The sequence below is a fragment of the Chelonia mydas genome, chromosome 11, assembly GCF_015237465.2.
Source record: "Chelonia mydas isolate rCheMyd1 chromosome 11, rCheMyd1.pri.v2, whole genome shotgun sequence".
In the NCBI taxonomy this organism is placed as follows: Eukaryota; Metazoa; Chordata; order Testudines; family Cheloniidae; genus Chelonia; species Chelonia mydas.
The window spans coordinates 44,932,896-44,947,947 of NC_051251.2; the positions used below are offsets into that span (position 1 = coordinate 44,932,896).

The 15,052-nt window shown below is 41.2% G+C and overlaps 1 protein-coding gene across 19 annotated transcripts in view; it reads right to left on the minus strand.

Moving 5' to 3' along the window:
- Nucleotides 1–15,052, minus strand: part of SESTD1 (SEC14 and spectrin domain containing 1) — a 115,797-nt gene that overhangs the window by 40,041 nt on the left and 60,704 nt on the right. For all 19 annotated transcript variants that reach the window (XM_043525337.1, XM_043525341.1, XM_043525336.1 and 16 more), the window contains one exon: nucleotides 2,488–2,601. In XM_043525337.1, coding sequence (XP_043381272.1) covers nucleotides 2,488–2,601 — 114 coding nt within the window. The remainder of the gene's footprint in view (nucleotides 1–2,487; nucleotides 2,602–15,052) is intronic.

Sequence of the window (15,052 nt, forward strand, 5' to 3'; positions counted from 1 at the left end):
GGAGGAACTTTGTTACAACACACAGAGAACATGAAAAAATGGGTGTTGCCATACCAACTATAACGAGACTAATTAATTAAGGTGGGGTATTATCAGCAGGAGAAAAAAAACTTTTGTAGTGATAATCAGGATGGCCCATTTCCAACAGTTGACAAGACGGTGTGAGTTGAATAGGAAGACGGAGGCCAGTCAGTGAGGATGGGGGTGACATGTTTGTAAGCTTATTGCAAATGTGTAGAAGAAGTCTGCAGCAAGATTTCACACTAATATGTGCTGGACTTGGGGAGATATCAGAGGAGGGAGTGGCAATTTTCAAGGTAAAAGAAGGTGAAGCCATGGATGGGGATTTCAACAGAAGAAGAATTAAGGTAGTGACACAAAACAGGTGGTATTTCAGAGGTAAAAAGACTTTTACAGATGTGTGAGAAGGTAAGTTCAGGGTCCAAGATCATACAGACAGTGGAAGCAAATTGGAAGTCTGAGTCAAGGATGGAAATAGAGAGCATAAAGCTGTGTTTAAGGATGCTCTTCTTGTCTAAGAAAAGCACTTTTGAGACATTTAGCTGAAGAAAACAGAAAATGATAGGTTTCTCTCACCTCTTAGAGATCATCCATTTACCACAGAGCAGTGGTTTTCAACCTTTTTTCATTTGTGCTCCCATAAAAAATTTTAAATGGACGTGCGGACCCCTTTGGAAATCTTAGACATAGTCTGCAGACTCCCGGGGCCCACAGACCACAAGTTGAAAACCACTGTTTTATGATAACAAACTTTCGCAGTCCTCGTAGTCAAGTTCTGGGGCAACATGTCATTACCACAGTCAACCATTTTGTGTCCAGCCACAACTAGCTATAATCTTACGGCTCTGAAAGGCAAGGCCAAACAGCAGCACGATGGCAGTTTTGCTAATCAGAATGGGAGGACGGAACAGAGAGTTAACGTACCATGAAAATGGAAGGAATGTTTGGACAGCCGACCTTGGTTTTAAGTGCCCCCGACATATAAGTTTTATTGTTGTTATAATTAAAAATACTAGGAAAGCTTTAAGAAGAAGAAATAATAAGTAGTTTGCTAAAATTTAAAGAATTGGTGACCTAGGGGTTACTATGGTGACCCACTATGAGTTATGTGCTTTGTTTAAGTTAGCTATTAAAAAACTAAGCAAAAAAATACACTTGGGAGCAGCCTGAAGAAGCTTTTCTTCAGGCAAGGAGCTGACACCTTCAGTCCCTAGGAGCTGCTGGGTGAAAGAAGGGCCCCCAGAAACCCGGCTGTTAATTACTCGAATGCATCTCAGACTTTGGGTAACTATAAATGCTTGAGGTGCTCAGAGCCTACTGCTATAGCATATGTGTATATGTGTGCGTGAGCGCACGCTTCAGACCTAATAAAAGAGTAATTTTAGGTAAAAGCACTCTTGTTTGTACCAATCATTTATCAGATGGAGGAGCTGAGTCCCCATTGATTTATTCCTGACACTGCCTGAAGAGAAACAGTTAAGTTACCACTGCTTTGGGTTCTGAAAACCCTGGGTAACAGACACAGTCTGATGACCCCGAGAGGTCCGTGGACTACAGGTTGAAAACCACTGCCACTGAGTAAAGACATACTAACGTGCTACTATAATAAGGAAAGTTGCAAAACTGCTGTTTATGTTATACCAGAGTTGCAGCTAGCTGGAAAGACTTCAATTTCCAGGATTGAAAACATATTCAGACCAAAGCAGTCGGTCTGCTTTTAAAATTATATTATACAAAAAAAAAAAAAAAAAAAGAGGGAGGAAATTATTCCACTTTCAAGATTAGGTATTGTTTTAAAAATGCATTTTTAAAGTAAATTCTGATCTTCAAACCAATTTCAATTAATAACAGAATTAAAATATACTGAAATGTGTATATACCAAATGACCCCCTAAATAATTTGAATCTATTAACAATTTAGGGGCAGATCTACCCCTAGGTATAAATTGCACGCCTGCATCTACCCAGGCAACTGCACTGCAGGGAGATTCACCATGATGGAGGACAGCTTTTAACTCTGGTTATGGCTCCATAAGTGCCCTATCTTAAAAGACTGTCTAGGAAACATGAAGAAACAGAGCATTTTTTGCTTGGCCTGGGCCTTCCCTCTCTATGGCCAAACCCAGCTGACTCCAGGCCCCCCCCAGCATTCCTTGCTCCTCTACCCCGCACTCCTGGGGGATTTTTCAACACTGAGAATATGCAGCAGAATCTAAAGAGTAAATCTGCTCCTTAAACAACATAATTACATCTGCTTTGCCCCCTCTGGAATAAATTCAATTTCTACTAGAATAATAAGACTCTTTATATATTTAAAGTGCATTTTTCTCATTCTACTGCATTATAATGTATTCTAAACATTGAGGTAGCAACCAAAATGTGGTAAGAGACACACACACACAGAAATACAGTCCATGCCCCACAGACCTTAAAGTTTGAAAGAAAAAAAAACAAACAAAAACCAACCAGCCTCTTATTCAACCAGTCCATGTGATCATAGGAAAGGCTCCCTCCAAAATCTTCTGTCAGTTGGCATGGTTCTATGTATCGAGTCAACTTGTTGGCAGATACTAAAATAACCTGTAACAAATTAAGAAAGAAAGTTTTGGTAACATGGTTTTGTGAAACCTATGCTACAAAATTTAATATATTTTATTAAGCTTGTTACTTTGAACAACAGGAGGACAGACGGAATAAACAGAATATATTTTTCAAGTACTTTACAAAAAAAGTGACAAGTCTTTCCATAAGTAGCTGTAAGACTTGGTCTGAACTGGTGCACAGCAGTTTACTCAATATGTTTTTGAAACAAACAACTAGATTTTCCAGCCTTGAAGCCTGTAATCCATTCCTTTATTCCACACTTTGGACACCAACCTCCTCCCAAACTACTGTCTTACCCAAGAATTCCCTGAATCTATGTTAGGGGGTTCTCAGACAGGGGGCCACAAGGTTATTACATGGGGGGTTGTGAGCTGCCAGCCTCCACCCCAAGCCCCACTTAGCTTCCAGAATTTATAATGGCGTTAAATATATAAAAAAAGGATTTTTAATTTGGGGGGGGGGGTCGCACTCAGAGGCTTGCTATGTGAAAGGGGTCACCAGTACAAAAGTTTGCCTAGATCTGTGGTTCTCAATCTGCCTCTACCCAAGACAAATTCCATTCGCACAATGGCTTTACTAGTCCAGGATCCAAAATAAAAGATGTGTTTTGTCATGCTGTTATTACTTGTTACTAGTTGCGATTTGCCAGTTCTCTTCCATTCGTCATTAAACCTTAGGATACTACTTTAATAATAGGTTTCAGAGTAACAGCCGTGTTAGTCTGTATTCGCAAAAAGAAAAGGAGTACTTGTGGCACCTTAGAGACTAACCAATTTATTTGAGCATAAGCTTTCGTGAGCTACAGCTCACTTCATACAGCTCACTTCATCCGATGAAGTGAGCTGTAGCTCACAAAAGCTTATGCTCAAATAAATTGGTTAGTCTCTAAGGTGCCACAAGTACTCCTTTTCTTTTTACTTTAATAATATAATCTTAATTTTTGGAAACCACTTTCCTGCCTATATTTGTATGTGAAGGAACAGAAATGCTGAGGAACTGTCTCAAAAATACGGACAAGGAGTTCATCTAAGCTGAAAAGTTTCGCATAATTTGGTATGTTAGTTAAAAAACACCATACTCACTGAGACAATTTGCCCGTAATAATGCATGATTATGTGTTGACCGGGTTATTGTGATATTTACTGTATGCACATACTGAGGTAATTCAATAGCTGGACTGTCAGGAAATGCACTCAGGAAGAGGGACGTGGATCCTGATTAACACTTCTCAGCAAACATTTAAGAGACAGTGTAAGAGCCTTTCACTTTGAAGGCCTGGTCTGGCAGAATTGTTTGGGAGGAAGAGATCAAGGGCCAGACTCCCAGAGGTAAGGCATCTGGGGCAAGAGAGGACCGCCAAGGACTCTAGGTAAGATACATGTGTGTATAGACTTTCTGTTGTTTTAAAATCCTTTTACTCTTATGTTATGCTTTGTTCTGGCAGTTAAGATATTTGGTTTTAAGAAGACTCTCTGGTCATTATACATCACTGATCACAGACTTCCCCCACAGGGAAGAAGCGCTGGTGCCAAACTCTGTTATACCTGTTGGGTAGGCATGGTTGACGCACAGGATACTGTGGCCCAAGACCCATCCTAAGAGTGGGAGAACTGCAGGATTCCACCCCAGGAAAGGTAAAGGCATGAGAGCGGGTGGGTGAACTCCCAGAGAATCAGAGGTGCAGTTAGCTCAGCAACTGCGACACTCATACTAAATCTCTATGTATTATTTTTAAAGATAATTTATCTGAAAGAGAGAGAGAGAGATGATGATGAATTGGCATTCTCTCAGTTTTCATCAGCAGAGAATCTTATCTGATAAACAAATTCATGGTGTGTGACACCTTCTGAAATTTGATATATCTAAGAATTTTCTCTAGCACCAGCCAACATAATACAGAAGCATTTCTATGAGTTACATTTCTATATAACTGTACTGGGAGCAGAGGTGGCATACAATCTACTCAATAGAGGTGCCATTAGCATTGTGTACTGCTGTAATCAGAGTGAATCAGAAGACAGCATAATGGGGCTGCTTCCAGGCCATCATGATACTGTCGTAAGATGACAACTTCAAGAAAGTGTATATCACAAGGACCCCACTCACAGTTCAAATATTTTGTGGGGGGTCAGGATTAAAATATGAGTGAATTACTCACCAAGCATGCTATGGGGAGAGCGCAACCCTCCTGGAAGGTTAATTTATTAAAATTAGCCCCTTCTCCCCAAATAGTCTCACTGCTAATACTAGTTGAGCTCCAAGAGTAGTAGAAACAGTCAGAGTGCCACTGACAAAAAATATGGTTTACCATGATGTCATGCAGACCTGCTCTGACCAAGTTTATGCATCAAAACAGTTAAAATGTTGGTGGCCAAACTGCCTAAACTAGTACTTTGCCTAGACCCTGCCTATCCTAATGGTCCCACTGCAGCTGTCCTGGCATTTGAGTAATGTAGACACAGCCTCTCTTGCGTACAAAGTGTACTGTGTGAATGGCATATAAAACGTATTTCAGGAAGAGAACATGAGCTAGGTAGGACAACTAAGCCAGAAAACAAAGCAAGGACAGGTCCGATCACAGAATATACAAATGTTTCACTCACACCTTCACTAGCAACATAAGAACAAAAACAAACTGCCACATTTCTGCCTGAACAGCAAGTTTTGATGTAATGTGAGCCTCAAATACGAAGCTTCGAAAATTGCTTTATTTTCACTGATTCTCTATTTTCTCTGTTGAATAAACTGTTTTATTTGAATTACATTGGAGTTATCGACAGTTCTCTAGGATTACTGCTGTGAGTGTTCCTGAGGAAATATAAACAATTCTTTGAACTCTAAAGAGAAGCTGAATGTGTGTTGAAGGCACATGGACTGAGGCTAAGTGCAGCTCAGGATCTTAATCAAAGACATAGACCAGTAATGCAGTACTCTAAGATGATGCTGATAATCTGGATGAAGTCACCCTTGAGCTTGGGAAAAGGCTAAGGATTATGGATCAGCGTTGAGGGAGACACCCCCACCCCCACCAGCATGCCTCTCTTTAAAATAATGGCTCAGAATTTGACTCAATTTCTGTGGACAAATAGCCTAAGCAACTAATGGCCAGGTGTGCAATACTGAACGAGTGGAGAGAGGAATTCTGCTTGAGATCACATTGTGTCCTGAAGTATGAGATGTAATTATTTTAAACTTGCATACCTACAAATGTTATTGCTGTCCAAGTTTCCTATAGCTTTTGAAAATCCAGTAATAGTAACTGTCTTACCTCCTGTGGCAGTGAACGTCATAGGCAGACTATATGTTCTATAAAAAAAAAAGGTGTTTTTTTTTGTTTTTTTTGTTTTTTTTTTAAGAGTTCCTTTAAATTCCTATGTTTCAATTTCCTGACATTTATTCAAGTTAAATTTCATCTTCCATTATGCTGGTTGGCCCTTTTCATTGTCCTTCATGCTTCCCAAAGCATTTAAAGACATACACCTCTACCCCGATCTAACGCAATCCTTGGGAGCCAAAAAATCTTACCGTGTTATATGTGAAACTGCGTTTTATCGAACTTGCTATGGAGGGCCGGGTAGGGAAGGCTGTGCCTCCCCAACCAGCCTGGCCTCACCCCCATCTGACCCCCACCTACTTCCCACCCCCGGCTGACCCCTCAGAACCACCAACCCATCCAACCCTCCCTGCTCCCATTCCCCTGACTGCCCCCCAAGACCCTCTGCCCCTTATCCAACCCCCTGGCCCCGGCCCCCTTAACACACCACTCAGAGCAGCATGTCGGAGCCAGACATGCTGCCATCCTAGGCGCCGACTCCGTGGGTGCTCTGGGGCTGGAGCACCCATGGAGAAAAATTGGTGGGTGTGGAGCGCCCACCAGCAGCTCCCCGCCCCGCCCCAGCTCACCTCCGCTCTGTCTCCTCCCCCAAGTGTGCTGCCACTCCCCTTCTCCCCCTCCCTCCCAGGCTTGCCGGGAATCATCTGTTTGGCGTAGCTAGCCTGGGAGGAAGGGGGAGAAGTGGAGCGGTGGTGCGCTTGGGGGGGGAGAAGCGGAGTGGAGGTGAGCTGGAGCGGGGAGCTGTTCCTCTGCGCCCCCTGTTACTTGCTGCGGCCCTCCCTGGACCCCACACACACACACACACACACCCCGCCCCAGCTCACCTCCACTCCGCCTCCTCCCCTGAGCATGCCGCCGCTCCACTTCCCCCCTCCCTCCCAGGCTTGCGCAAGCCTGGGAGGGAGGGGGGAGGAGGGGAAATGCTTTACCGCGTTATATCCAAATTCGCGTTTGTCAGGGTTCCCTCCCCACTCTGAACTCTAGGGTACAGACGTGGGGACCCACATGAAAGACCCCAAAGCTTATTTCTACCAGCTTAGGTTAAAAACTCCCCAAGGCACAAATTCTCCCTTGTACCTTGGATTAGGTAATGCTGCCACCACCAAGTGATTTAGACAAACTCAGGGAAAGGACCACTTGGAGTTCCTATTCCCTCCTAATATCCCCCCAAACCCTCGCACCTCCTTTCCTGGGGAGGCTTGAGAATAAACACGATGACCACAGACCAACCTTGGGTTTTTTTAGGACACACACAAAAAACCGCAATCGGATTCTAAAAGAAACAGAACTTTAGTAAAAAGAAAAATGGTAAAAGAAGCACCTCTGTAAAATTAGAAAGGAAGATAATCTTACAGGGCAATCAGATTCAAAAAGACAGAGGATTTCCCTCTGGGCCAAACTTTAAAGTTACAAAAAGAAAACCAGGAATGCAGCTTCCTTTCAGCACAGAGAAAATCACAAGCCAAAACAAAAATAAGCTAACGCATTCCCTTGCTAGTACTTATTGATTCTAATGGAGTTGGATTGCTTGCTTCCTTGATCTGTATCCGGCAAGCACACAGAACAGACAGACCAAAACCTTCCCCGCCCCCCCCCGGATTTGAAAGTATCTTGTCCCCTTACTGGTCCTTTTGGTCAGGTGCCAGCCAGGTTACCTGAGCTTCTTAACCCTTTACAGGTAAAAGGATTTTGTGCCATTGGCCAGGACGGATTTTATAGTACTGTATACAGGAAGGTTGTTACCCTTCCCTTTATATTTATGACAGTGTTATATCAGATCGCTTTATATCAGGGTAGAGGTGTACGAGTTTCTCACAATCCACTGTAGCTTATAGTAACAAACAACATTCCTTCACTGGCACACTTTAACTAGCTATCTGCTTTCCCCTCCAAAATCATTAATACTAAATTACACTAGTCTCAACACCAACCTTAGAGTATATCATTATTAATCTTCTCTCCCCTTTTGGGGGAAGCCATTAGGTATGATAGTTTTCTATTGATTAACCAGTATTCAGTCCACATGGATGAGATGTGTGTGCAAATAAGCCTTTGTTATAATAAAAAGGAAACAAAAACCCATTGTTTGCTTGCAATTTATCTAAGTCTTTTTAATGCTCACTATGTTGACTTTATGGAAAAAAAAGTCTTCTCTGAAACCAGATTAAATGTTTTCGGATAGTGGATTGTCTGATATAAAAATTAATGTTAAAAGATTAAATTTCCTGAGAGAAAAAAGGACAGATCAGAACAGATGGTAGCTGGGGTCTTCCAAGGGCAGAAGAAAGTGTTAATGCAAGCGTTCTCAAACTGGGGGTCATGAGGTTATTACATAGGGGGTTGCGAGCTGTCAGCCTCCACCCCAAACCCTGCCTTGCAGCCAGCATTTATAATGGTGTTAAATATATAAAAAAGTGTTTTTAATTTATGGGTGGGGGGGTCTCACGCAGAGGCTTACTATGTGAAAGGAGTCACCAGTACAAAAGTTTGAGAACGACTGCGTTAATGGCTGGAGTCCCCACTTTCCTTCCATCTTGGCCTTCCTCCGCACAACTCTTCTGGCTATAGCAATGAGTATCAAGAAGGCAATCATATAACTCAGAGAAATGGTAATGGGTTTGGAGCTGGCCCTGGTTAATATCCAGTTTTTCTTATCAGAAGACTAGCCTCATGGAATATTTGACAATTGTAATATTGCTCGCATTAACAAAATGCTGCTCTTGCAGTAACCATTTATCCTTGACAGCAATGTGACTTCAAGGGAATAGTAAAAGGAAAAAAATCAGGGATTTTTTTTTTAGGACTGCAAAATACTCTCTCAAAAGAGAAAAGAAATACACTTAAAAAAAGTGTTTGTGATGCTATGGCCTATTTCTGAGGCAACGATACATGTGTGTGCCCTAGGAGTGCAAGATTTCTTTTAGTAATGTATTATTCTGAATGAGTATATTGTGTCATTTTAATGTTCACTGAGTAAAAACAGCTCTGAAAACAATGGCCAGAGCGAACAATACAGCAATATGTTATGAACAAACATTTTGTTATTAAAAACATTTTGTTGATAAAATAAAAAAGCCAGGATATTTAAGCATCCTAAAAAATTCACAGGTCACTGACATCCGTGATGGGGCAAGGCCAGATGGCTATGGAAAAGTAGTGGGAGATAGATATATTAGCTCCAGGCTAAACAAATCCCTGGTACCAGGATAAGGGAAATGGCAGCTGCTCCAGGTCAATTAAGATACCTGGGGCCAATGAAGAACTTTCCAGAAGGCAGGGAGAAGGCTAGGTTGATTGGGACACCTGAAGCCAATCAGGGACTGGCTGAAACTAGTTAAAAGCCTCCCAGTTAGTCAGGTGGGTGTGCATGTCAGGAGCTGTGGGAGGAAGTTGTGCTGTTGGAGAGGCTGAGTAGTACACACCATATCAGGCACAAAGAAGGAGGCCCTGAGGTAAGGGTGAAGTGGAGCTTGAGGAATTGAGGGCTGCTGTGGGGGAAGTAGCCCAGGGAATTGTACATGTTATGTTTCTAAAATGTCAGCTACCATAGCTGATACTATTAGGGTCCTTGGGCTGGAGCCCGGAGTAGAGAGTGGGCCCGGGCTCTCCCCGCCCCCCCCGCCCACACCTTTGCCCCCTGATTAATCACTGAGACTGGGAGACAACAGAGACTGTGCAAGGAAGGATAACTTCTCCTCACCTCCCTCGCTGGCTTATGATGAAAATGGCTCAGTAGACTGTGCCCCTTGTCTCTAGAGAGAGAAGGGTTACATGGAGGGTCACAGTGAGCCTCTGAGGCTAGCGAAATCCGCCAGGAAACGCGGGACCCACGGAGGCAAGGACAGAGCTTTGTCACACATCATATTAAAAAAACAGGAATGGCCCCAGTAAAACTGGGACCAATGGTCTCTTTAGGGAAGAAAAACTGTATTAACTTTATTGCTGAAGAATCCATATCCACAAGCCCTGTATCCTAACTTTGGAGTAATTTAAGATCTTTAATTCAGCTAATGCAAATTGGAGTGTGATCATCTATGGTTTACTAATAGACCTAAATCCTCCAGTTCTGCATGTTATCTATATTAAGGGATTATCCTAGGAAACTGGATTTTCATCTCTTCTAGCAATAGAAAAGGTACATTTAAAAAGGAGTTATTTTATAAACATACCAAGGACAGCTGGCCTTCATTTCCAAAAAAGGAGACTGATATTCGACTTTATTATTAATGGATATTTATGTAGCACTGTAAACACACAGGGAACTTTACAGAATGTATAAAATGGAATTTATAAATATACAAAGTAAAACAGTATCTGCATCCATACTGGATACTAGTTATTAGTCTATTTTTAAATATCTAAACAAATACTGAAAAACTTATCTATTGTATTAAGATATCATCTTTACTAGGAAGCACACAAACAAATATCCAGTGTTCAAAACCTGATGAAGGCCATAGGTCGAAAAAAATGCGTGTTTGTAGTTTTATACATAAAGACTTCTGAAACAGCACAGCAACTACTGAGAGATTCATCCGGACTAGAAGTACACTCAAGTTAATTTTAAATGCCCTACTGATTCTCAGTGGTTATAAGGGGCTTCCCCCAGTGTTATGGACATCAGAATGTTGTTGCACACATTATTGTAACAATCTTTAAAAATCTCAAAAAGGTAATACTGGAGGATTAGAATGTATATTTTTGTTTAGCCAGCTAGTTCCATTCTTTAATTCAACTTAATCTTGGCTATAGAACAATACAACATCTGTCAAACAAAATATAATCAAATGTATTGGGTCAACTTAAGTAGCGCACAACTTTGCTGTACACTTCATTGTTTTGTCAGTGTATTTATTACGCTGAAATATGTACTATTGCTTAAAATTTAAATACATGAGCCTATCATTCTTAAAATTAATACATACTTGGGTAAAACAGAGTGGCAATATTATAGAAGTCTATCAAACAAAACTATCAGTACAATTATATTATTGCATTAGAAGTAAATAACCAATTAGATTAACAAGAAAGTGTTAATTTTCCATACTTATCATATGAGATGGACCATTTTATCCCCTTGATATCAACTGATTTGTCCTGTATACATCCAATGCTCCAGGTTGACATCTAAAGCTAAATATTTTTTATAAGTAATCACAATGCTCTCATCATTAACAGAAGAAACACCACTTATCCTGATATCAGCTGAAGCAGGTGGCTTTTAATGAGCAACCAAGAAAGAAAATAGGACAAGAAATCATGAAAAAATGAGATAGAAATCTGACCACCACAGTAAATACATAAGTATTTAAAATATTCAGAAGCAATTTATTTAAACTTTTGCTATAAGGCACTTGATCTACCCAACTATTTAAATTGTTCCTTTAATTATTAAGGGAATCAATATCCCTTTCCTAGTCCGAATTTGTTAAAACATGTTCAACAGATTGTGAGCTAATAAGATGGGCAAACTTCTCAATCTAGCCATTGTCTCCCATGACAGCACTTCCACAATTTCCCCACCATTTTAATGAACTTAACTGCAAAGGTTAAGAGTAGAAATTTGGAACTTTAAACACTAGAAGAGAAGAAATGAACTCAGGATTACATTCCATTTGCCATATTTCAGCCTATTCTAATTGTTTTGGGATCAACCTCTGTATGACCTTTGTATTTGGGATCAATCATATTTGCTAAATAATGAAAAGATTCAACAGTTTCTCTGAATAGATTTTTTAAATTTGTCCTTAGGTGCTTGAAGTACTTTGTTGTTAATGAGACAGAACCAGGTTTCTGGGACTGCAAGAGCAGCCCAGATGTCCAGTTGGTCGGATTCTACCAAGACCTCTTTCAATTCCTTTTTAAAAATATATTGCTTTCTTCCAGAGAGTTCCTTGTTTTGTAAAGTGCATGCCAAGTTTTGATTAGTTTCATTACTCAGCGGTAATTTTAAATACACAGAGTATGTAAACAAAGAATTTTTTCTCAGCATTCCAACAAGTGCCATTGGGAAGTGTCATTTTTCAGCCAACCAACCACAAGGTTTCCCCCCCCCAAAAGATGGTCTGAACTTCCACAAGGTGCTTTACAACTGGGCTAGATGTTACTAATACTTTCTCAGCAAGGTTAAAAATAGCATCCGAAGTTTAGGATGATTCTGATCTTTTCCCATTTTATTTTCATTAACTGAACAAACAGGAAAGAATTCTGCCAACAGTGGCATGAAGGTTTCAAAAAGCCTGTGTGAGTTTAAATGGACCGGGATGGGGGTGGGGAGGAAGTATGTGAGAGCCAATCATCCAGTCCAGTCCAGCCCAGCCCCTACCCACTCCTCCAGCCAACAGGAGATGAAGGACCAAATAAGGAGGACAGGCCAGCTCCCATTCTGCCAAGCATGCTTTCTTGCAGCCTCCACCCATTTCTGGGCATTTTGCCACATTCCTATTGTCCAGTCAACATCTCCTCCCATTGATGTGGTGAAAAGGGGTGTTCTTTAAAATTTTTTCCTCAATTTCTTCATTTAAGGCATCTTCTGGTAGACCTTCAAGTTTAAATCTGTGGAGGAGTACATCCAGGCCAAAGTGTTTCATTCATTTATTTCAGTTGCTCATTTCAGACTACACTGAAAGCAACGGTAGCACGAAAGAGGAAGCAATTTTTCCTCTGAAGTTCAAGTCTCTCTTTCAGTTGTTTTTAAAAGCATAATCACCAATTGATCTTTGGCATTTGTGTGCTGAAGACTAAGAAACTACTCCTTCAGTGAAGCCGATACTGAAGAGTGCCTGGAAAGACTGAATCAGGGACTTCAATTATCCTCATGGCTATGTTTCAGTGATAATTGGCATTAAAAACATCTCACTTGCATGGGCAGGATTATATAATTTTTGGTGGTGCCCAGAATGGGTCCAAGTCCCACCCCCGCCCCCACACCTGCCTATGGCTCTGGAAGGGAGTCTGGGTGCGGGAGGGCTTGGGCTCTAGGAGGGAGTTTGGCTGGGGGAGGGGGTTGGGATGTAGGAGCGGGTGCGGGCTCTGGGAGGGAGTTTGGGTGTGGGGTGCAGGCTCTGGGCTGAGGCAGGGAGTTGGGATGAGGGAGGGGGTACAGGGGACAGGCTCTGGGAGGGAGTTTGGGTGTGGGGTGTGGCACTTACCTCCGGCAGCTCCCAAAAGCAACCTGCACCCTCCTCTGCTAGTAGCTCCTAGGTGGCATGCTGGAGGGGTCTCTGTGTATTGCTGCCCACAGGCACTGCCCCTGCAGCTCCCATTGGCTGCAGTTGGCAGAGTTGGTGCTTGGGGAGGGAGTAGCACGCAGAGACACCCTCCTCCCCAGGGGCTGCTGGGATGTGCCGGCCACTTCCGGAAGTGGAGCAGGCAGGCAGGAAGCCGCCTAGCCCCGTTGCACTGCCGGTGGTGGTGGCCCCATGCCCTTTTAAATTGCCTGGGGGCAGCAGAAAGGACTGGGGGAAGAGACCTGGCCCTGAAATTTGGTGGAGCACAGGTACCACGGGCTCATACAATTCGCCACCCCTGCTCACTTGCAGGGTTAAAACTCAATTTTCCAATTCAATGGACCAAGTTTGATTCAATGGCAAGTGGGGTGAAGATTCGGAAGAACCAGATTTCTTGCACTTTATGAGTTGATCACAGATTCTAGCTTTTGACCATTTCTTTAAAACAATCACCTATTTTCATCACGTCAGTCATTTGTTTATAAACATTTCCTTTAATTTTCCTTTAATATTAAATCACTGAACACTAATCACCCATCAAGCACTGATCAGATACTTTCATATTTACAATACTTGGAATAAGAAACTGCTACCTAGTGAATTTAGCATTAAAAACAGAAAATTTAGATTAGTCCAGCATTATACAGAATAGTTATTAGGCATCTTACCTACTATAAGAAATTTCTAGAATCTAGCCAGTTATGACCTCAATAGTTCACAAGTTCACTCAGTTGATTTTACTCCCTACTTAGACTCTCCTCTTTAATTCACCAATGATTTCACCCATCCATTCACTTTCCTCTATAGGCTTTCACACAGTGGTATAACTTCCTCATTGTTTCCTAACAAGTCTAAAGCATTATAAGAACCTTGATGTTCATACTGGTTCCCTCTGAAGGCTCAGAAAAAAAAAGTAAGAATTCTTCAGAAACTCTTACTGAACAGGGATGCTTCCCTGATTCAGCCTGAATTTTTAGAATAGTTTCCATTTGGAAGAAGGGGCCTAATGTTTCCAGAGTTAAAAAACAAAAACCCAACAACCCACAAACATACTATATTCATATAAATACTTGATGTACAAGCTCGTGATTAAAAAATATTCATGGGGGGTAGGAATTGGGCTTTTCACAGTCCTCAGATAAAATATAGGAGGGATAAAAGGCGGGCAAAGAGTATGCTCTAATTAAAATTCACTAGATTTTTTTTAAACAACATTTTTGTGCAAACTGAAATTTTCAGTGGCTAGATACCACTGATATGCATTAAAAATATCTACAAACTTCACACAAGGATTTCCTAATTGTAATTTTTAGCAAAAAAGATTATGGTAAGATAATTATCTTTTTGCAATTTCATTATTCTTCAAACTATTGGGGATAAATGTGCTATGAAAAAATATTAATAGCTGTGGTATATGGATACCTGTTCAATGACAGAATTTAATTTCAGAATATAAAGACAGCCTATCAAAAGTTAAGCACATGATTAAGTATTGGCAAGACTGAGGCCAAAGCATTTTCAAATGCACAAAAAGTGAGCAAAGATATTTTTCTGTCAGTTTTCAGTTATAGCAATCATAGGTATTTCAACTAACACATGTTTAGCCATTTTCAGAATGAACACCATGATTCAACAAAATACTTCAGCATGTGCTTATGTCTCAATAAAATCAGTGGGACATAAATACTTGCGTTAAGTGCTTGGCAGAATTGGGGTCTAAATGCACAACAAATTAGTTTTCCTTCAACATTTTTTTTAAACACACACATGGCCCCTCAAACACAAAACAAAATTCTATAAGCTATTCAAGGGGCAGAAGGAAAAAGGGGCAGAAGAAAAATGGCAAGAGATAGAATACTGCTAT